The sequence below is a fragment of the Hirundo rustica genome, chromosome 2 (genome assembly GCF_015227805.2).
Source record: "Hirundo rustica isolate bHirRus1 chromosome 2, bHirRus1.pri.v3, whole genome shotgun sequence".
Lineage (NCBI taxonomy): Eukaryota > Metazoa > Chordata > Aves > Passeriformes > Hirundinidae > Hirundo > Hirundo rustica.
In genome coordinates, this window is record NC_053451.1 from 79,557,714 (window position 1) to 79,580,884 (window position 23,171).

The 23,171-nt window shown below is 42.3% G+C and overlaps 2 protein-coding genes across 3 annotated transcripts in view; one reads left to right on the top strand and one right to left on the bottom strand.

The window, feature by feature from the left end:
• Window positions 1-12,679, top strand: part of PCCA (propionyl-CoA carboxylase subunit alpha) — a 264,586-nt gene extending 251,907 nt beyond the window's left edge. The window contains 2 exon segments of the mRNA XM_040054654.2: window positions 9,173-9,250; window positions 12,541-12,679. Coding sequence (XP_039910588.2) covers window positions 9,173-9,250; window positions 12,541-12,609 — 147 coding nt within the window. The 3' untranslated portion in view covers window positions 12,610-12,679.
• The window catches only part of GGACT (gamma-glutamylamine cyclotransferase), a 28,477-nt gene continuing 17,933 nt past the window's right edge, over window positions 12,628-23,171 (bottom strand). For both annotated transcript variants that reach the window (XM_040054655.1, XM_040054656.2), the window contains exon 2: window positions 12,628-15,879. In XM_040054655.1, coding sequence (XP_039910589.1) covers window positions 15,389-15,862 — 474 coding nt within the window. In that variant the 5' untranslated portion in view covers window positions 15,863-15,879 and the 3' untranslated portion in view covers window positions 12,628-15,388. The remainder of the gene's footprint in view (window positions 15,880-23,171) is intronic.

The following is a 23,171-nucleotide window of genomic DNA, read 5'->3' on the forward strand; positions in this document are numbered from 1 at the left end:
CCATAAATATTGGAAATATATCCCTTGATGGAGAATGAGGGTGTTTGCATATTTGTTTTCTGAGTAGTTGTTAATGGTCACGGGCCTTAGGATGAAATTTGATTTTGGGTGAATTACTTTTTGATTCCTCACAGTGCTGTGGGCCAGAGAAACCACTGGACTTCAAGAGTCCAGGCAAGTAATCCACTCAGTTCTTGCTGACCCTGGTGGCAGCACACAGCAGGATTTTTATGCCAGAGTGTAGAGATGGCACTGCACGTGGCTCCAATCTCAGCACAGCAACCACAAAGACAGCACCATAAAAACTACTAAAGCTGCACAAATTCCTTTATTTACTCAGAGGGCAGGACACGGGCGGGCACTTGAAAATGCTCCTTTGTGTGGAGTTGTTTGTTTGGTTTTTGTGTGAGCAGGATTCTGTGCACTTAAAGTGCAGGAGTGGGGAAAGATCTAGATCCTTATGGTTGCACAGGTAAAGCAATGTTGTTGTTCCTAAAGCAAACGCACCCAAAGTGTTCCCATTACTGATTCCAGAGTGATAGTCTGAACTGTCAACAGCGACAAAGAAAGATCTTAGCTGTCCTGATTGCCTTGCAGCCTTTGCTGTATTTTCACCTATGAACATATTTTTTGCCTTTTCAGTTTTCTGTCAGAAAGGTGAAGGTGTTCTTCTTTTAGCTGTATGTTTCTGTTGGTTGTTTTTCCTTTTTAGTAACGTTAGCCAGGTGTCCTTACCAAGCTAAGCATTGGTCAATAAGCTAATGCCTAATAACTGGTGGCCTAAATCACTTTCGTGATTCCCCCCACACTTAAATATGTAAGAGGAAAGCACCTCTGGGTGAACACCCCAGTGTTACTGAGTCTTTTAGGGCTACAGCCAAAAGAAGAGGATGATTAATGATTGTCACTGAAGTTTCTAAATTTCCTCTCTTTCCAGCAGATTAAGATTACTCCAGATGTATGGAAGTTATCACCATTCAAGCCATTTTTAAAATACAAATTTGATATAAACATTCATTATGATTTCAGATTGATGCTAGTGTAGCCATGGGCATTAATGCTGCATGGGATGAATTTTTTCCTACCAAAATGTCAGCTGTTAAATGTAGACGCTAATTATCTCGGTAATTTCAAAATTGGGTAAGTTGAAGGCTGCTTTTTTAGTTGTATAACTTACAAAAGACATTACTGTATTTCCACTTTTTAAAAGTAATTAAAGAAAAAAGTTTTAAACGGCATTCCTCTTTCAGTTCAGCTGCATGCATTTTATTTCAATTTCTCTTGTTATTCTTTAGAAGAATAGTTTTTTAAAAAGATCTTTATTCATGATTTTCCATCTCACTAGCCTTGGGAAGTTTTTGCTATGGGAAAAGATGTTTTGCTTGACCTCTACTGCTGAAATGCTCGCTACTAAGAACCAAAACAAAAGAGCTTTCTAAGTTCTGTTTGTCACTACTTCATTCTTATGAAAGAAAAGGTGAAGTTTTAACCTTACCTGTTGCCATCAGGCAGTAGTGTGTTGTTTAAAGTTGTATTTGCCATTCAGACCTCAAAATCTTAAAAAAATTTCCTCTTTTAAATTTTATACTAATTGGAGTTTATAGCAGAGAAACAACATCCAGGTTAAAACGGTTAAAATTTATTTGCTTAAGTTTCACATTCTCTTTGGATAAATATGGTATCAATAATTTAGTATACTATTGTTTAATTCAAATACTACTTTTCTCTTGTGTATGGACATTTTTTTCTTTTGCTGTCTTTCCTTTTTCCTTCCCTTTCTCTCCTTTCCTCACTCCTGTTCTTCAGAGCAAATATAAACTCTACTTGTCCGTTGAAGGGAGTTTGCAGACTTGACAAAATATGGTCACAAACCTTATATAGTTTTTATGATTCTATGTATTTGGCAATTTTCTTGGGGTTTATCTTTTGGTGGAAAAAAACCCTATTGGTAAACAGGAAATGGAGACTTTTTCACAATTGTATAATTTCCAGACTAAAAGTATTAAAACATTTCACCATTCTTATTACATGGGGTCACAAGTAATAATTCTGGTTACATTAAAAAAAACCAAAACAAACAAACCTATAATAATAGTTCATAATGTACTGATGTATTTTTTATATTTGACTTGAAAAAAAAAATTACTGTATATCTTATGCAATTGCACACTCTGGGATTCGTGTTCAAGTACAGTGTAATTAAGAAGAAAATCCTCTTATTGTGAGTTAGAAATAGTCAGTATTATTAGAGTTTCCTCCTAAGGGGAAAAAAAAAATTAGCAATCCTTTGAGATGAATTAATACAAATCATTATTATTATTATTATTATTATTATTACTACTACTACTATTATTATTATTATTTCAAATAGCAACAACTTTTTAGCTGTTACTAAAAGGGTTGATTGATAGAGATTGGGCTGAGTTAGCAGAAGAATAGCCCCAGAAGTGCTCTGCCTGCATATCACTTCCCCGGCACCCTGGGATGGCAGAGGCAGTTGGGGCAGTGTGTTTTGGATAAGTGGGAGTGCAATGACCAGTGCTGATTGCTGTCAGGGGGACATCAGTGACCTTTAGTCAGAGGTCAGAAGATGTGGGATGTGCTGTGTTCGGATTCATTCGTTAAAGGAGTGCGGTAAAAAAAAGTTTAGTAATTATTTGTCAAGTACTATTAATTGCTGCTAATTATATTTGCAGTTCTGTAGCTCTGGTTTCAAAGTTAATTTGGACAGAAGAGAAGACTTGCACTAATTATTTTACATGGTAATGGACAATGCCAAGGAATTGCAGTTGTTGCTCATCCAATTCCTCTTGATTTGTTTTCTTGTTGGATGCTGTCTGCCAGATTGCCAGCAAGTCAGAGAGAAAAAAATCTGGGAAGGGAATGATAATAGCATGGACTAAGTTTAAACAACAAATAAACAAGCAAAATTCCCAGTATCTTCATAAATAGTGAATGTGCATTCACACATGCACCACTTAATGCACTGCTCAGTGATTTTGCACAAGCGTAAAAAAGATGCATGCTTGCAGTTATTTTGCAGAAGGCTACAAGAGAAGATAGCTCTCTTTCATATGGCACTCTCTTGCATTGTCTCTTTTCACTAAAAAGGCTCAACAGGGACTTAAGCTGCAGTATGGTGGAAATTGTGAGTGATGTTTACTGGTGTTTTCCCAAAGATGAGGAAAGAGATACCACTAAAACACAACTCTCACTTCACTTTTAACCAAATCCAAGCTCATATTTGCTTAGGGCCGTCATCGGTTTTTTGCCCTTCAGCTCCAAGAGCCTTAAAAATGTTACACATCACAGCACTTGTGTTCTAAATATAATGGTCTTAAAAATGTAATTGAGGGATTTTCACTTTTGTAGGCAAATCAGCAGGGTTGATATTGATCCGTCTTTTTAGGGAGCCACAGTGCACCAGAAGGTGATACTGTAGAGGGCCCCGTAAACCCTCGGAGCCTTCTGTCTAATTTGGCAGAAAAACACAGAATGTCGGACAACAAAAGAACGATCTGATTCCGTAAGAAATCTTCATCCCTCCCACCTCCTTTTCACAAGATAAAAAAAAGAGACTTAATTTTTTCAGCTGCACACAATGATTTGGTGCTCACTCTTGCATTGAAACAGTTGCTGTCAAAACAGGCAGGAAACAGTTTTCTTTTAATTGCTGAAATCATTCGGAAGTGCTTCATGCACGGCTTCTATACAGCAGATGCTGTGCATTAATTGGCCTGTGTAGGGCTGACCCAGGGTTCCTTGCAGCGGGCCCAATTTTAGGCAGAGGGTTTAAATAGCTTATTTCTTATTTTGTATAACCTGGCGCACATTATGAGCGCGCCTGCACGTGGGGTATTTCATGGTCTGCGGTTTCTAATGTCATGTGGGTTTCAAAACCTGTGCTTCTCTGGTAATGTACTAGCAGCAGGTAAGCTCTAAATACCATCCATCAGGAGCTAATTTTTTATCCAGATACTCCAATGACTGATGAACCTGTCTTTTGTATGAATGTTCAGCACAGGAGAAAGCCATATGCCCCTGGCACTGGTTCCTATGCATTCTTTACAGTTTGTAGGGAGGAGATTAAGGAAAAAAACAAACCCTTACATTCACATGTCTTTCATTTATTTAGCAGTTAGCACTTCCTAAAATAGCTCTATTTTTTCTTTTTTTTTTTATATTTTTTTAACAGTGAAAGGAGATTTAGGTCTTTTAAACCAATCTGACTACCACTACTCATTTTCTTTATCAGGAATATTACTGCACACCCTTAATAGGGAACCTTGTTTTGCTACTCCCCGTCTGTTCAAAACAGACCTTAGCCCATTAGAAGGTCCTCCCTTGTGTGGGAAGACCACAGCTGTTACTGTAAATCTCATCCAGTAACTGTATCACCCCCATTTTGTGGCTCTGAAGGATGAAATTGAGAAATGGAATACTGTGCAGTCATCCTTTACATCTCCAATTTTAGGCCTTTGCACATCATTTTCATGCTTTTATTCCAAATCAAACAACATTAGTGAGCAACACCACTCTGTGCTAAATGCCTGGTGTCTAAGCAGCACCTACGATCTTTGTTTTTGGAGGATTTAGGATTGGGAGGCAAGTTGGGGTTTTGTTGATGGTGGGGTTTTTTTTAATTTTATTTTTTTTATTCACTCTTTTCTCTTCATTCTTCCCCACCACCAAATCTTTCCCAGTCCCTAGGGTTTGTCAGAAGCGGAAATCCAGATGGCAGTGAGGTGCCTAAGATGGAGTATGCTCTGTTATGCCTCCACAGAGGAAGTGAGAGCTCAGCACGGCTTACAAACACAACTTTAAAAAGGCTTCTGTTTCTTTAAATCCTTCTGAATAAAGTGGATCTAACTTCTTGTGAAGGATATTGGGGGCTTTAATCAGAAATAAGAAGTGGTTTAAATCATTAGCACAACAAAGCAAACTATAAGCTTGAAGATAAAAGTCTCAGGGGAAAGAGTCCTCTGAAAATAAATGGGACTTGATAGATTTCCATATCATTTATAACTTCCCTTAATTACACTTGGAAGACTTGCCAGTAAAACTGGAAAATTGGCAGCCTATATCCATTATAGTAATTTTGCCGACCATGGCAAGCAGCTGGCTTTACTGGATTTTATTTCCCATCACTCACAATTAATCATCAGCTGGAGATGTCTGAAACTCCTCAAAACGTGGCAATACTGTGTGACATTCAGGCCTCCTTAAAATGCTGAAATCTGCTGAGTAAATGGGCCGAGTTCCCCTTCCAGCGAACTCATTTTGGTGCGAGGCAGGCTGCCGGTTAATGAGTGCCACTTCGATAATCGGATGCGAATGTGAACCCTGACCTCATGTCAAGGGAGAGGACGCAGCAAGCTGGATAAAAGATCGGTGATTCAGATCTGCAAACTTTACACCAATTAGACAGAGAGCGGGGAAATACATCAGCGCCCATTGGGTTTATCAGAAAGACTTGTGGGGCTTGTGACCATTTTGTAAGCCTAACATGGGAGACGTCCTGTCACAATCAGTGAGTCTCTATCCGCTGACGCACAAAAGTCTGCAGAAAGTGTACCATATTCACAAGGATCCCGTGGTAGCAATGCCCTCGGGTGTGCGCCGTCTTTTCGTGCTTCTGAGCTTTAAAGAGCCCTATCTCTGAGCGTGGATAGCCTCTGTGGGCCTCGGGGAGGTGCACCGAGAGCGGGTTGGCACTGCTGCTTCTCACATTCTGCTTCCACCCTGTGGCGTGAGCGGCTTGGTTGGGAAATGACCGGAGACAGTTCCCTGTCCTGTGTGTAACCTTTAGGCCAGCAGAGAGAACAACCACTGTGCAGTCCCTGACTTACTCAAACAGCACCACTGACTGTTCCCAAATTCACATTACAATTGTTAGCAGTATCGAGATGTTAAGTACCATCCTCTTCAATGAGGTTTCTTTTTTTCCCTCCTCTTTTCTGTTTCTTTTTCCTTTTCACTCTGTGGAGAACAAAACTGAACAGCTACTTTGAACTGCACCATGCAGAAATAAACTGCTGAAATACAGACTGCAGGTCTAGCAGTTAATCACTCATTTATTTTTTGATATACCAAGCCATGTAAAGGTTGATTTGTCTGTAGTGTAACTCTGTGAAAAAGGTACCTGAGATTAATTTCTTTTAAGAAAAGGAGCCCTTTTACTTTACTTGGTTCAAATAAATGAGATTTTTTTGTTTGATTTTAGTTGCCTGTTTTGACAGATTTGGGTCATCACTGAGACCTCTCTAAATGGAAATTTAAAGATGGTGGTTTTCACTGGTTTACCATCCACTGAAAGAAATAAATTATACGATGATAATACAGCATTAAAAATGGTCCAGATAAATCCTTAAATAAGTTAGACATCAAGAACTTGTACACATCTCTGCGGTTTTCATTTGCAGGCTAAATAACAGGCAAAAGGATATGTGCAATTATAGAATGAAAGAAATTGGACAATGCCCAGAAGACTGAAAAAGAGGAAAGAGAGATACAAGTGCCTAATTTTAGGATTTGTCGCTTTGCAACACAATGAGTGGAGCTGTAAAGGTTTAACATAAGAACGGTAATTAAACTTCTGTGCTTAAGTGACACTTGTGCCAAGATAATTTTCAACAAATTGCACATTATCAGAAGTACTGACATGGCATTTTCACACGTGGTACCTGCTGAAAGTGCCTCTTTCCTTTCAAATTAGTAAGACTAGATGTTAACTGGACACTTTGACTATAAATTTTGTGGGTTGAGGGGGTTATTTCCTTCCCAGACACTGCATCCTTTGTCATCGACCCAGCAGGCATTATATAAAACACAAAAACTACATTTTTGAGAAAGAGGGGAAACTGAGAAGAAATTCATATTAAGGGACATTTCCATCCCACAATCACTAACACTTCCTGCCATTTTAGCACCATTTTAGCATCTACTGAGACAATTCTGTACTTTTCCCATAGAAGAGTTTCCAGAACTCTGTTTAGATAATTGCTGGCTGGTTCATTTGCACATCATCCTCCCGATGAAGCCATGTTACACTTAAATGTAACTGCTCGAGGAGAGAGTTTCTTGTCGTCCTTCCATCTCAATCTTCAGCAACCTCTGTTGCTGTGTTCCTGGCTTTCTGATAGCAGAGTTTAACCAGAGGGTGGCAAAGTTGTTTCTGAAATGCATATTTTAATAATAGCATCTGAAATGCATATTTTAATAATGGCATTATTTTAAAAAAACCCTCTCCCAACAAACTTTTTTGCCTTTTTTTTTTTTTTTTCCCTTCTCTTTGAATCCAAAGTAGATACTCATTGCTTCCTCATAACCTCAGAGATGTTTAGAAAGTTCAGAGCAGATAGAAGAAAAGTAATGAGGTAGGGAAAAGGAGAGGACAAGAAGAAAGGAAAGGAAGAGTGAGCTGCTGGGACAAGGCTATGGGCAGAGCAGCAGGTGTGGAAGGAAGGAGACAAAAGACAGGGAACGGAATAGAGGGGAAATAACTGAGGACAAATAACAAGTCTTTGATACTATTCACCAAATTGGACACCTGTTAATGACTTAAGTGCTTGCCTGAAGCTCAGGATGGAATTTCTCCAGGGTGTTGGGTTTTGGTTATTCTCTGTATCCAGTTAGTACACCATATTCCCATAGAAAATGCTTTCCATATTTACCCTCCAAAACCTCTCATACTGTTGTTGCCGATCTATTGGAGAAAGGATGTGTAAGCACCTTTTAATGTAATGTTTTTTGTTTTGTTTTGCTCAGAATCCATAGGCAGATATCAGTGCTTTTCAGTCAGTTAGTGGAAAAATAGCTTTACTTGCATTTTTGGAATGTTTTTCATACAATGTACATTTAATCTCTGACTTCACATCTGTGTGTTAGTATATTCCTCCAAAGTGGTACACACTTGTTGTCCTTAAATATGTATTATTCATTTCACATATAATTAGAGAAATATATCTCTGTGTATGTATGTGTGTATATAAACAAACATTTTGTTGGCACTGGCACATATAACAGTGCATAAACCAGATTTCTGGAGGTTTCAGATTACCCTGTTTAATGAAACTTGGATATCAGAGAGAAAGCATCCCAAACTTGCTGGGATAATAAGGGAATAGCAGACTCCATCTGCAGAAGAGCCCAATGAAAAGACGTGCAGTGGGCACTTGGAACCAGGCATCCCATAGGAGTGCACAGGTCCTAAATCCTGGCATGTCGGTCCTGGCACCCTTCCTCTCTGGCATGCATCATCTTTGTGGAATGACCAACTGATCGCTGGGTTACACTGGGTAGATTCCAAATCCCATTTTGCCTCTCGTGTTTAGGCAGTCTCCACGACCACTGTCAAGCCTTGAGTGGCAGTTTCCTCTGCGCAAGGTGGTCCAAGACACTGGAGGGACGATCTGGCTGGGAAGCACAGGGAGCCCAGCAGAGCAGCCCAGTGGATTCCTGGTGACCTTGAGCTTGCACATGTCTGTTAGTAGGACACAAACAAACAGAAAGAGGAAGCCTCAGTGTTTCCTTTTAAGAGCTCTGAGCTGTGGTGAAAGTGTTGCATTTGGCTCCCCCCTGGATGAGAGCTGGTGGCTCCTCCCTGACTGTGTTCCTTTGTCAGTCCAAAGTCGTCGGCCACCATCAGAGGCTGCCATGTGCAGAGGTGTGACACTGGGCTCACCATCAGCCCACTGGGTATTGCTGGACCCTCCAGCCCCAGCTCCTCCAGACACCTGCCAATGAACTGTTGACTTCCAAATCAGTATGCGTGTCCGTGGGCCCTGTGCCAGCGAAGCAAAGCTGAAGGTCCCCGGCCAAAAATGCACAAATTAAATTTTGCTCTGCATTTAATTGATGTTGAACTGTGATGGTGTGAACTGTGGAATGTGAACTGTGGAAGCTGGAGCTGAATGGATGGGATGGGAGAGGAGCCTTTCAGGTTTGCTTGGGGTGACAGTTCTAAGCAGGTGATTTTTTTTTTTTCCGCTATTTTGCTGCCAATTTTGTGATTGTCATTTGTGTTGTGACTGTGTAACTGGCTGACTTGACTGGTGTCGTGAAAGTCTTTATAGCATTTAACAAAATAATCCTTTTATTTTCCATAAGAATCATCACACTTAGAACATTTCAAATCCTTTATCCTCATTTTGTACTGCTTGAATTTCACCAGGTTTCGGAAGGTCAAGAGATTTGTGTAATTGAAGCAATGAAAATGCAGAACAGTATGATTGCTGCTAAAACAGGCAAGGTAAGCCACCTTAGGTCACTTAAAACCATATGCAACTTGTCAAATAGGATAGAATTTAAAAAGGAAAAACGGACGATTCTGGTTGTTAAGAAATTAAGCCTGATTGCTGTAAGTCTTTCAGAGTGAGGTGTCTTTAATTTTGTAACATTTGCATCTGCTGTGAATGCTGTTAAGTAGTTCCGAGCCTTAGATAGCACAGCGGGAAATAGTTTTACTGGCTTCGGAAATTCATATAACTCTCTTTCTCCTAAATGATTTGTTTTCTGTGAGGTTACAATGCCAAGTTGAATTGAAAGGTGTTGCAGACCACTTCTCCAAATTTCATCTTTCCAAAGAGCAACTGAAGAAGAGAGCTCTCTTTGCCAGTTAATTATTTAATGGCAAATAATTTGACATTAAAAAAACCCACCCAGAACAAGGCACAGAAAGTGCTTTTGCAGGAGGGAGAAAACAGCAATTTTTTATTATTGTGACTGTTAAATATCAAGCTTAGATCCGCACATTTGTTAAGCTTTGCAAGGCTGTGCATTAGGCTATCCTGCTTCTGAGGGATCAACGATGCAGCCCTGGAGCTGGGACTTTGCTGCAGTGTTGGATGTACCAAAACCAGCACTCTGGGCAGGAAACTGGTTAAGCTCGTGTGACAAGGGCATGCCCTAAACCCCAGCTGGTCTGAGGACTGTCAGACCTCGAGTTGGGACTTCAGAGCATCCCTGTGCCAGATTATAATTCGCAGCCTGAAACAGTCACCTAGACACGGGCCCCAGATCCATCCTTTCCAATGGGAGAGCATAGTCTGGATCTGGATTATATATTCTCCTCTATTGCTTATTTCCTAACCTGCCCCAGCCCACCTCTGCCTGGGGTCAGGCCCCTCTGCTCTCTGAGGGACAACCCCTGGGCAGGAGCCTTCAGCCCGCATGGAGGCAGCAGGGAGCCTGACTGCGGGCAGGGATGGCGTTTGCCACTGGCAAGGTTCGCTGAGGTCTCAGGATGGCTCTCAATGCCAAGGACTGTTTGTGTGTTTACAAGAAAGGCTTTTTTGGCACAGCTCTAAAATTGTCACCGAGGCTGGGTCCCAGGACTTGCCTCTTCCAGTGCATCCAGTGCAAAATTGGGTCTCAAGAGAAAAATATACTGAGAGGATTATGTTCCTTTTCCTTTTGCTCTAACATTGCCACTTTATTATTTTATTTCATGCATTAATTTCTATGTAATTTATTTTCTCACTTGATTAATATTTCCAAGCATTTAAAAAAAAAAAATTAATCCCTTACTGCTGCTCTTTGCATCCATTTGTTTTAACTAGTATTTGTAATTAAAATGCCATTCCCTCTCCCACCCACCCCATTTATTTTTCACTTTTAACCTTCCCTTTCCCACCAAGGTGTTCTGCAATCCATGGGCCTGTTCGTTACCATCCTGCTTGTACTTCTAATAATTATAATAAATATTTCTCACTCACTCAGTACAGATGCCACAGAAAACCTGTGTTTGGTTTATTAATCCTCCCCAAGGTAGGATGTGAAAGGTGCACAGGCCATTCAGGGGGCCACATGTACGCCTTGCAATGTCCCTCTGGTGCACCCATTTTAATAGCGAGCATGTTATTTGACCTGTAGAATGTTAAGAATTAGAATAAGCACAGAAGTTCTGGGCTGTGTAGAAATGAAGCTGCTAAACAGAATTCATCCTGTTCTGCAGTGCAAAGTCATGGCTCTGAGTGCTAAAATAACTTGGCCTCTCCACAGGAATGGGATGTTTGGCACAGGCTGTTAGTCCATGTTTTGATGCTTTGAAACTATGTTTTGAAACTCAGTTCATTTGTCTTCAGCTGGAAGACGTTCCCATTTTCATTCCTGACTTGAATTCCTTTTCTGTATCAAACCCCGTCTTCCTGTTTGTAACTGTGAGAAAAGTGGCTTGTTTTTATCTACTTTGAGTTTACTCCAGCTGCAGGTGGTTTAAAAATGAGAGAAAGCTGGAGAGGAACTGGTGAGCCTCCTGTCTTCTACAGGACAGTTGCACCTGGGTCAGCACAAGGAACCGGCCCTGCTGCACGGCAGAAATCGCAGGGGAGTTTGAAACACTGGTTAGCTCCGATGTTTGCTGAACCTTGGCTTTGTAGAGAAAGCAAAGTGAGGGGTAGAATGTTTTTCACACTGCTTTCCTCTCCTAGAAGACTGAGGCTCAGCAATTGGGTACGCTGCCCAGCTACTGATTTAGAAATAAAGCCCTTGTTTGTACGTATCACGCCGTCTTTGCCCGTGCTCAGCGTCATTTCTGAAGCAGTGCTGTGAGTGTGCCTGTGCTGCAGAGGCAGACATCTGCTTACAGCTCACGTGGCTCTAGACTGTCAAACATGTCCATCACTGCCTTGTACTCGGGATATGCTGTGCATTTCCTTCAGGAGACCAGGGTAGCGTTTGGATGATTAAAGTGAGATATCTGCTGAACAAGGATTTGAGCGTGTCAGTGTGAGCTCTGAATTAATACTGGAAGCAAACTCTATACAGCTTCAAATATTTTCTATTGCTTCATGTGCTGAAAGGGAATTCAAACATGTTGCAGCCTTTTATAGAGGAAATGAGGGACTAGTGTTAAGATGTTGGTGTTTTAAAATTCAGGAATCTGCATGGGAGTATGTAATTCATCTACAGATATAGCTGCACTTACCTGAGTGGTAGCCCTTTGCCAAATTCAGTTATGTTAAAGGATCTCAATTCAGATTTGAATCATCTATCCCAACTTTCTGGAGACTGAGAGAAACCCACTTCATGGCTGCAGTTACCAAGATTCTGCTATATTTGAAAACTGTAATTAACGAAATGGTGGATTTTTTCATTGCACTGTCCCAACATGAGTATTGAACAATCAGCCTGTCCTCCATTTAAAACAAATAAACAGCAGTGCAACCAGGTGAAAAAAGGTGCTTTTTAATTTTCAAAAGTGGCATCTCTATCTGATATTCAGGTCTTCCAGCATCTCTGTTGCAAGCAAAGCAGCTAATGGTAGGTGCCTGAATACCTTGATGGGGTTGGACACCATTTGTCAAGCACTGGTACTTAAAACTCAGCTGGGCTCTGAGCACTGGAGGTCAAGCACTCAACCTCTGGAGGCCCTGGCAGCACAGGTGGATCTGTGTCCCTGGGGTGTCCTCAGGCTGCACAGTGGCCACTGCCCCGTGCATGCAGACGCAGTGCTCTGTGCAATACAAGCCACATCAGCTAAGCCATTTATTTCACCAGGCTGTCCAGGAAGGGTTTAAATTCTGCTGTTCTGCACCCTAGGTGAAAGCTGTGCACTGCAAAGCTGGTGACACCGTTGGAGAAGAAGATCTGCTGGTGGAACTGGAATGAAAGGTTGCCTCTACACTGTTGAATTAACTAAGCCTTTATTATTTTCATCTGTAAAGTAACATTAAGACATTTCAACACAGAAAACGGACAGTACTACGCACAAAATTTTATACAGATGTATTTACTGTATCAGTGGTTAAGACAGCAAACACAGATGTTTAATCTTGGCAACAGATCCCAGATTTTTACTTCCAGAAATACTTGTACATAACCTTTGTAATGCTTTGATTTTTCAGGATCAAATAAAATCAATAAAATACCATTTTTGCTTTGAAACAGGAAAAGCCTCTTTTTTTAAAAAAAGAAAACACAACAAAAGCCAAAATCTGATTTGTCTTCTCCACAGCAATGTCCCTGGTTTGAGGCCCCAGCCAGGCTGTACAGAATGGCTGGCAAGAATGAAAAATTAACCACTGAGCAAACTGAGCAGTTCTCCTTTACTCTATATAAGTGCTGCACAGGTACCACCACTGGCTTAAATTCTGATCAGATGTATTATTATTATTAACTAATATTAACTAATTATTATTTATTAACTAATAATTATAGATTTACTTATTATATTTTTTAAATACTTATATATTATTATATTTTTAATGCTTTGTATGGATTAGGTTTAAATTACAGGTCAGAGGCTTTATTTTGCTAGTGCAGACGTTTGTCATGTATTTTCATTTAAAGTTGTATTGTCTTCTTTTTTTTCAAACTCCATACTCAATTTGCCCACTCTTATCTTCTTGATTCTGATTACTGGATGTCTTTACAGAAGGAGCTGGCACTGTTCTCAGAGCTCTTTAGCTGCCCCAGGGTACTGCTAAGAGCACATGCTGTCCCTCAGACGAGGCCTCCTCCTGAATCCTTCCAGGAAAGGGAGACAAAGGAACCTTGACCACTGCCCCGGAGTGGAGCAGGCCTGCTCCGATGTACAGAGTCCTGCTACTTCCCAGAAAGAAACTCTGTGGCCAGAGGTGCCTGGGCCCTTTACTGGAAGGTGAAGGATGAAAACAGTTGGTGACAGGGCTGGTGATTCACGTTCAACCAGGAAAGTTTGATTCTGCTTGAAACTTCTGACTGAAGAGGCATTCTTCCTGTTACTGAGACACTGCTAATTAACTGCATCACATGGCCAAGGGGGAAGGTGTAGCCCAGGGATCTGCTTAGGGAATTAGTTTATAGAACTCATCAAGATGAGTAAGGAGAGTGTTTGAATAGTACCTGCCTTCCAGGAAAATTAATGCCTCTGCAGGAGGAGAAACTGAGGCAGAGACGCTGCAGATCTCCTTACTGCCATCTTATCCCTTCCCAAAGGAGCACAGTTCAGTCTCCGCAGGTTGCCCTAAACAGACAAGTATTTTAGAGAGACACAATTATTCTACTATCAAGTTACTTGTTTTGCTTACTGCAGCAACATAAAAGCTTTTCTAAATGAGATGCAGCAGTGCCTAGTGCTGCTAAAGTTTAGGCTGATTCCCTACCCCGGATCTCCTCTGGCTGTCACAGGTCTACTGGCAGTGAAGCGAAAGTACAATATTGTTCTCAATTGTATCCTTGTTGCATTTGATGGTACTTTGGCTCACTGCATGGCATACAATGCCTGATCCCATCCCTTTGGCAGCTTTAGCTACTGTACAATCTATCTGTAAAAAACACTGCAGCTGAAGGAAAATATAAGGCACAGGAGTGTGACAAGAGAAAGCCACAATTTTCCCAGATTGTACAGAAACCAGCACAGTTGGTTGGGTCAGGGGGACAACAGTCTTCTTTACATATTTTTTTTTCCAATTTAAATGTTGCAATAATCACAATACAGGTACTTTGGTTATTTTCATTATGTATATAAAATTTTTCCCCCATTAAGAAACTCAGTTTGCATATGGTTGCAAGTTCTGCATTAAAATGCTTGGCAAAAGTCACCTTGATAATAAGTGCCCACAACGGCTCCAGTGTAGGTTTGCTTTTCCTGGTCCCCAACAGCACCCACATCCCCCAAACCGGACACACACATACACAGGCATACAGACACACACACCCCCAAATCCTACAGTCACGCAGTGAACGGAAGTGAAACCCAAAGTGCTTAGAATGTAAAATTAAAAATACAATTTTAACGCTAACTCTCTTATATTCTCTCAGTATTTCTTGACAGTGCATTTTTAAAACTAAACATGGTTTAAAAATACACCTTTCCAGTTCAGAAAAACACCCACTGCAATGCAGAGTAAGAATAATCTTTACAATTTCTCCAGCAATTTCCTATTTGTCTAGAAGCACCAAGTTATCGGATCAGCTTCCCCTGTTTACATGCAGTAGCCTACTAAACCCGATACAAGTCAATATTCAATAGGCGTTGTGCTTTACTTTGCAGACATTTAAATCAGTTTCAGATATTAGTGCAAGAAAATTTGTAAATTCAGGGAAAAAAAAAAATTGATCTGTTCCTCTGCCTTTCACTGACCTCCATTATTACGCACCAAGGCAAAGAGGAAATTTGAGAGAATAATTAGACCCCAGGCCCGATGTACACACAGTTATTTTACACCTGGTGCAAACCCAGTTACCTGCAGCAGGCTGGGGGGGCCAGGAGGACACTGACTGCCTGGGGAGGATTCTGCAGCTCTGGGCCTACAGGACTTCAACACTAGCGCCAAGGCTCCTAGGTTGGGAAGGTTACAAGAGCTCCTGCATTTTAATAACAAGGTATTACAGCTTTCCTGGAAGGGTTACCGAGCAACACCCGCTTAGCGCTATGTCTTCGGCCAGGCTGCGTCACCTCCCGTTTCTATTCCCGGCTTTCCCGTAGGACGTAGGAGAGGCCGTGCTTCCCCGAGGAGTCGTAACTGTCATAGTAGGGGAGCCCGACCCACTCGGGCGGGTACGTGGCCGTGCTGTATACGAAGCACTCCAGGATGCCGTCGGCCGCTGCCCGCGCCTCTCCCGCGCCGCCCTTCCCTTCCCACTCCACCACTTGGATTCTCATCAGGGTGCGCTGGTACATGTCTGGGCAGCCTTCGAACTCATCCAGGAACTGCAGCATCTGCTCGTCGACAGAGTAAATCTCCCCGGCAACGTGGTGGCCTGTCCCCGGGATGTTCAGCATGTAAGGAATATTGTATTTCCCTGCAATCACCAGCGGGTACTTCTCCACTGTGCGGCCCCTTCCTTGGAACTTTGCTAGGCCGTTGGCCGTGTTGATCATGTGCTTGTAGTTGGGCTGGCCCTTCTTTAGTGTGCCATAGACGAAGACACGGGCCATCGTACTTGCGAAAGCAGCTGAAAGACAAAGAGGTGCGTTACCCGCGGGGCTGGTGCCACGGAGAGCCACGGCCCTGCCAGGACACCTCCTACACAAAAGGCCGTTTGGCCCGTGCAAAAGGGCCCTCATAGTCCTTACCACGTGTAAGTATCATAAGCAATTCCAGTATCTTGAAACTTTCTAGACAACAACTACATCAAGTGAAAAACAGAGACCAGGAGAAAGTCAGCCTATTGCAGTTCTTTGCTGTAACCAAATTACATTCTCTAAGGAATCCCAAACATCAGCCAACACATCCCTGGCTGCCAAGAAAAGCTCTAAATCTTTCTTAATTTTTCTCTCTCACACCATTGTGGGAGCTGTGCTGCAGCAAGTGTGTGGTGTTGTGCTCAGTGACTCCCCAAAAGCAGGTGTAACATGGTATAGAGTCACCTCATGGATGTACTGGTGGATTTGCAATAATGCCAGCGCCGAGGTCCCGCCTGCTGAGTGACAGACAAATGCTGAACAACAGCCTGTGGGGCCAGGGGAGAAACTGGAAGCCAGGGCTGCTGGCAGAGAGACCAGGTATGGCTGTGTTCCTCCCCTCTTCCCCAGAGAGACACCCCAGAGTGTTAAATCGCAAGTAGCTGGTCTGCACATGTGTGAGTCCCCCCTTGAAAACAGACCCTGAAGGACCATTTGTTTTATCTGTGAGCATGAAACACTCAAAATTGGTTTAAATGGGATAAAAGACTGGCTTTACTGAAACATAATGGGGGGGAAAGGTACCTTCATAGTTCCTGCATTATTTTTTCACACTGTGCCCTGTTTGTGCTCCATCATTTCTGTAGGGTAGAAGCAGTTCTTGCACTGTGATGTTTCTCCACATTTTACCTGTGGTCGCTGACTGGGCAGAGCCTGCCTCAGCCACACTCATTTGGCTGGGCCAGACACCCAACATCAGAGGAGCCTGGGCAGCTCCTCCTGGAAAGAGTGTCATTAAATAATGTATTTCAGGTTTGAGAAACATTTAAAAACAGAGTGGAAGTAGAAATTTAATCTATTTTCTGCAATTTACTCTTATTATAGTAAACTGTTAGGTTAGGTCAGTTATCCAAAAGGGTGTGTTGCTGGCTGAGAACAGTGTCATTTAAAAATCCTCAGTAGCTATGCAATTTCCCCTTTGGTGAAGGAAACAGTTTTTCTCTCAAAATACAGCTTTCCAAGCAAAAACAGTGTGTGCCTTCATTTACTGGCAAACTGCTTTCACTTAGGGGAATAAGAACATACTGATTTTTTCCCTGTACTTTATCAGATATACTTCAGAGTAATTTATCCTTCATGACATAAATGAGTTTTTTTTTCTTGGATGCAGCTCATTCCCTCACAATAAAAAGAGCATTAATATTCAGTCGGCCCGAGTCTCTTTTATAAGAAAAATCATTACCTTTCAGATTGTGTTTTGAATAACAAACACAGATCCTTCAGGAAGAAACTTGTCCCAGTGGGGATTGAGAAAGGATCAGAGTTAAGCATTGAAACATGCAATTAATTCCCATTAGGGGATTAGGGCACTCATGTTCACTTTGAATCAGAAAAATGAATTGTGAATTAAATTGTTCACAACCAAGAGGTTACTTGTCAGAGTTAATAAGTTAAAAAATAAAAAGGGAAACCTAAAACGCACATAAAAAGCTCTATAGTGAGTGGCGCATCTGTAAGAAAAAGATACGCTTCATTTCCATTAAACAAAAGCCCTGTCCCTACTGTACAGCAGGAGATAAGCTTCCAAAAAGTTCACAGAGAACAGTGTCACCATTTCCTGAAACTGGTGAAAACAACTTCCCTGTTTCTGATGGCACAGCAGCTGGCTGTTGGGAAACATCACCCATTTAAAGAAAGGCACCCATCATCCCAGTGCAGGGTCCACAGAATTCAACAGCAACAAAGGAACTTGCTAACCCTTGCAAACTTGCTGAACTTGCTAAAGGAACCCAGGTCTGGGCAAGTGTTTCTGATTTAGCCTTTGAGCAGACTGATTCAGCAGGCAGTACCAGTGGAGATGGACTGGAAGCTGAAGTTTCAGCCACAGCTCCCTGTGGCACTTCTGTGCCCCACAGCAGCCGTGTCGCTCATGCTGGATGGAGCTCAATGACTTCTCCTTCTATTACAAAAACCAACAACAAAGCAAAGCCCACCCCTCCAGCCAAGGAGGGATTGGAATAAACTTTGTAATAACATTTCCTGATCACTGCTCCATATAAATAAGACATACACAATTTTCTGCACAATAAATCTGGTCTCCAGTGTGCCCTGTGTTGTGCTGCAGAAAGGCTGTAGATGTACTCGCATCACTTAAAGCGCTAGCAAATTCTGCGCTTTTAAGAGTTTTAGCCACCTTGTGGTAGAAGAGCACAGAGCAGAATTGTCTTCGAGGGTCATTTCACAGGCTTCCACTACGCAGCTGAAAAGAGTTATAAATGGCACCCCCGCACTGAATCACCAGCAAGAAGTTGCCTATCCTCACTTAATCCAGTTTGACACTTCCTACCTTCACTAAACCATCTGAGAGGAAAAGAAAGCCCAACAAAAAACAAACAAAAGCTGCTCAGACTTACACTGAATATTAGCTGCCAGGACAAAACAAACCCATTCAGAAAGTACTTTCATGAAATATTCATATCAGAATCATTAAAATTTAATGGCATGGGGGAAACACGAGTGAAATTTGTACATCATCTCTGCAAACTATTTCTTTTAGCTATGAAAGATGACCTGCCAGATCGCTTGTGGGATCTGTAACTAGTTGCTTCATCAGGCAAGATGCAAAGATCAGAAAACAGAGGAACTATTTCAGCATCACACAGGTCGGTGTTGTTGGGTGAAAAGTGGCTCCCAACTGGTGCCAGCCAGGAGCACCTGGGTTGCCACTTGGCGTTAGCGCTGTATCCACATCCACCCTCACCCACCAGTGGAGTGCTGGGTCAGGACTTTGGTTTTCCCTCTTGAGGCCCAACAGCTCCAGCAGGATGAGAGAAGGGTGGGCAGCCATGGGGCCAGTTGCTGGCTCACTCACCATGCACTCGCAGATGAAGCTGCAACCAGGCTCTTTGCTCCCAGGTTGTGCCCAAAACAAGACCTTGCTTCCCAAGTGGCAGCAGCAGCTCCGGCAAAATCCACCTTTTTTTTTTTTTTTTTTTTTAAATATTTTTTTTAAATATTTTTTTTTCCCAATTCAGACAATTACAGGACCATACCAGCTTCTTTTAAAAATAAAGCATGGCCGTGCATTACGCTGTCTCCAGGGCTGTTTGCAATCGTGCTCACAGTGGGTTTGGGAGAAAAAGTTTCAACAAAATAAAACCTAACTCAGAAAGTATCCATTTCTCTCACTCCATACAGTAACATTATTTTCCCTTGAGAAAAATTCTCTGCATTGGCTCTGTGACCAGATATAGTTACACATTAATTCTTCAGAAGTTTCTTAAAAACTGTAGGAAACAGGTGAAAAAACAAAATGCCTTGAACTTTAAACTTGAGCCCAGTCTGTTTGAATGAAGGGAGTTTTAAGGTCACTCTTCACTCAATGCTAACTTTCAAGAAGGACTAACATGCCAGAGAGGACTCCTGGGACCGCATCCTGTTGGTCCTTTGATGCTTTCATTTTGTTGCTTGCTATTTTCTTTATAGCACAGACAAGAGCTTCCTGCCTGGGCCGACCCCTTCCCAACCTTGCTGAATACCTCGGAAAAAGTTTATGGCAAGACACCTTTCTTACATTAACCACAGAGGCACCAGCGAAATGATGGCTCCTTTGAAATCAAGAGGTTATGGTCTCCTCGCAGCGGTCACCCGCTCCGAAACTGTGAGGTGCTGGTTTATGAAAACAAACAAGAGTATTGGAGTAACCAGGGCCATGCTGGATGCTACTGGGCACTACCTGAAACTCCACTTAACCTTCTTTGCAGATTCCTTTCATTTCTTCCTTGGATAACTCACATGCCCAAACCAATAAATACTTCTGTTCTTAAACTGGAGTATCTTGTGAGTCGCTGCCAGGAGGCAGAGTGGACAGGCATCTATCACAACACTGCTCACGTGCTTTGTACCCTTTTATCATCACAGCAAACATTTGCCTTTTGTCTGTTTGAAAACCTTCCAAATCACTTTCAACTGTTCTGCATAGAGAAAATGTGTTAGATTAATTTTTATTACTTACAGAAAGAGTTTAATTCCCAAAGTGACTTTCAGAAGGTCTCAAAGTGACAAACAGATAAAACTACCACATACATAAAAAGATGTGGGGGATGGAATGCAGAACACATGCTGGACACAACATTAGACTGATTAACAGGCTAGATTTCTAAAGTGCCGAGACAGGAGGGGATTGTCAGCGCATCAGGACAAGAAAAGGCAGATGAAAAAAAGCAGGGTCAGTGGATATGGACAAACTGATTGAGAGGAAGGAGGGGAAAGCTGTCACCTCAAGAGAAAATTATATTAGTAAGTATTGACTGTTTTGTCCTAATATTAAAGTCATGTTGTACAAGTTTCACTAAAGTCTTGGGACATCAATTCAGAAACCTGTGGACTATAAAACTATTTAGAAAAAGGGCAGAGCACTGAGTCTAGAACTGTTTTACTTGGGCTAAGAATGAAACAGCAGGAGCTAAATAGGAGCTGATGAGATGGGGCATAATCACCTAAAAATATGGGTAAAGGTTTTAAGAAGAGTTGATTCTCTGCATACATGAACACAAAGCCAGCCAAAATTTTTTGCACGGGATCATTAACATGGATAGGAGCAGCTTTCCAATTTTAAGAACAGACAGGCATAGGAACAACCATACAAATGACCCCACAAAAGCTTGAGGGCCCAGTGCCCTCTGCCTTAGGGTGGTCAACAACAGATACCTCAGCATCACAGCACAAGAACAGGGCAAGGCAACATCGATGCATTTCCAGACTTGGGTCCAGACCCTCCCCAAGTCAGTGATAAGTGTTGTGCTGTGTAAAGGCCTTTCCTTCCTGTGAGCTCTCACGTCTGTTTTTGTGTCAGCAATGGCAGTAGCAGCATGGAAGGCAGCCCCAGGCGGTGACTGTGTGTGTATGCATGAGGCCAGATTACTTGTGGGGTCTTTCCCTGATGCCTGCTTGCTTCATCTTCCTGAGTCTGGGGGCTTTGTGCACCTCCTCAGTGCCACCAGAAACTTTTCCAGTGCTTACTTTCTTGATGGCTGACAAGTCCACGTAAATTTAACAAACCAAGAAGCACTCACTACTGATTCTTCTAAGGTTTTCTGACATAGGGAAACTAGAACTAATATTTAAGAATAGATAAACCATGAATTTATACAGGGAGAGAAACCATGTCTCCTCCTTTGTTCACACTCATTCTCCCCATGCCTTTTTGAGTGTTATTGAGCAACACACTGATGCTTCACAAGAACACAGCAATACCTCAAGCATCTTAGTGCCAGCTGAGGTGTGTTAACTGAAAATCAATAAACAGTGTGGAAGCCTTGAAAACTGGAACTCTTGAAAACTTGTTCAAACTATCATGGATACTACAGTTATTCTTGTCTTAGAGAAAGGCAAGAGACTAGATGGCTTCTCAAAATCCCACTCAAGCATGGTGGGTCCTTACAATGCAGTTTTAAATAAACTAAAATTAATTTAAATTCTATACACAAAAATATCTCTTCTTTGCACTTTTAGCATAGGTGCTTACACTGTTGTAGCTACACAAAAGGAAGAAAAAAACAACCCACAAGAATGGAGCATAAGCTTTAGAAGCTAGACTGCTGTTACAGGAAAAGAGTAGAAAAACAACTTCTGATAGGACAGCCCTGCTATGCCATGGTGAATTTGAAGTGGTTTCCATCATTGAGATGCAGAACAGAGCCCAGAGTTTCAAACCGCCGACATCCTGAAACTCAGGACAGAGCCCGCAGTTGGATGGGTTCCCTGCAAGGTCAGCACATTAATTTACATGCCAATACCCGGAGCGGTCAGTTCGCTGTTTTGGACCGAGAAGATCATCCCAGCCTGTGGAACACGGCAAACACTTTGAGTACCTAAGCATGGGAATGTATTTTTCTACACTGAAAGGATGGCGAGAGAGAGAGCGGGAAGAGAGAAAAGATGGGGTCTTGTGTGGGATCGTGAGGTGCCTTTCCACAAAGGAAATGAGGGAACAGCTGCACAATGATCCTCTGTGGGGAGGGGAGAGCTGCCCAGGTCATGGCCCAGCACCGTCCCTTGGGAGTGTGACTGAGCCTGGAAGGGAGATGTTTATAAAGCCCCATTGGTGAGCAAGAGCATCCTCCCACTGGCAGGGGCCTCTGGCTGGGGGAGCCATCTTATGCCTTTGCCCCTGCTCCGTGGAGATACCACGGCAGGGGCTGCAGGCAGGACGAGCTCTGCCCAGGAGAGACCCAGTGGTGCCTCTTGTGTCTCACTGGGAGGGCCAGTAGCTGCACATCCTGATAGAATAGAGGAGGCTCCTCCAGCCAGCAGCTCCATAGGTGGTAGCAGGATGTCTCCCTGGGATGAGTCGAAGTGCCTGAGCCCTGCAGTACCATGTGGAAAGGTCACTGCAACACTGCAACAACTGCTCCTCAAACCTTGCTAAAAACCAAATGAGAGCACAGATGTTCAGGGAACAAAATGTGCTCTGCTAAATGAGCCAAACACAAAAATCCAGGTATAAACCTGGGAACAGTGTCACATCACACTATACTCCAGTACAGCATGGACTGGCTACTAAAACACAAACCTTTGACCAATGTGGCAGAAATTAAACAACAGGAAAACCCAACAGACTGGTATTTTTTTTAACACATGATTCCTGGGAAATTATGGGCTGCTTTAAAGGGTCAAAGAAAGTTAATTCATATGCATTTGCTGCAACAACATATACACACACAAGGATTTTCTATACAGAGCCATGCTTGGCTTGTGAAGTGTTAGTGGCCACCAGAAAAGGAGAGAGGAAGGTTAAAACCAGCTGTACTGGAGGAGCCACCAGATCTAAATGCAAACATGATTTTAAGTATTCCACCAGAAAGGGTACAGATAATGTGGGATAATGGCCAAGGACATTTGCTCTGAAGCAAGGTCATATAAATTTTGTGACGTTCAGAAGTAGTGGACAATAAAGTCTATCTACAGACACAGAAGTTACACTAACAGTAATGCTTTTTTATTTTTATGTATGCCACTAGGTGGTAATGGAAGGAGGAGAAGCCCTCCTTGATATTTAGAGGTGCACAGAAGCAAAAGTGTAGCTTTTTTTTTAAAGAAGGAAGTCTTACACCATCTTTTC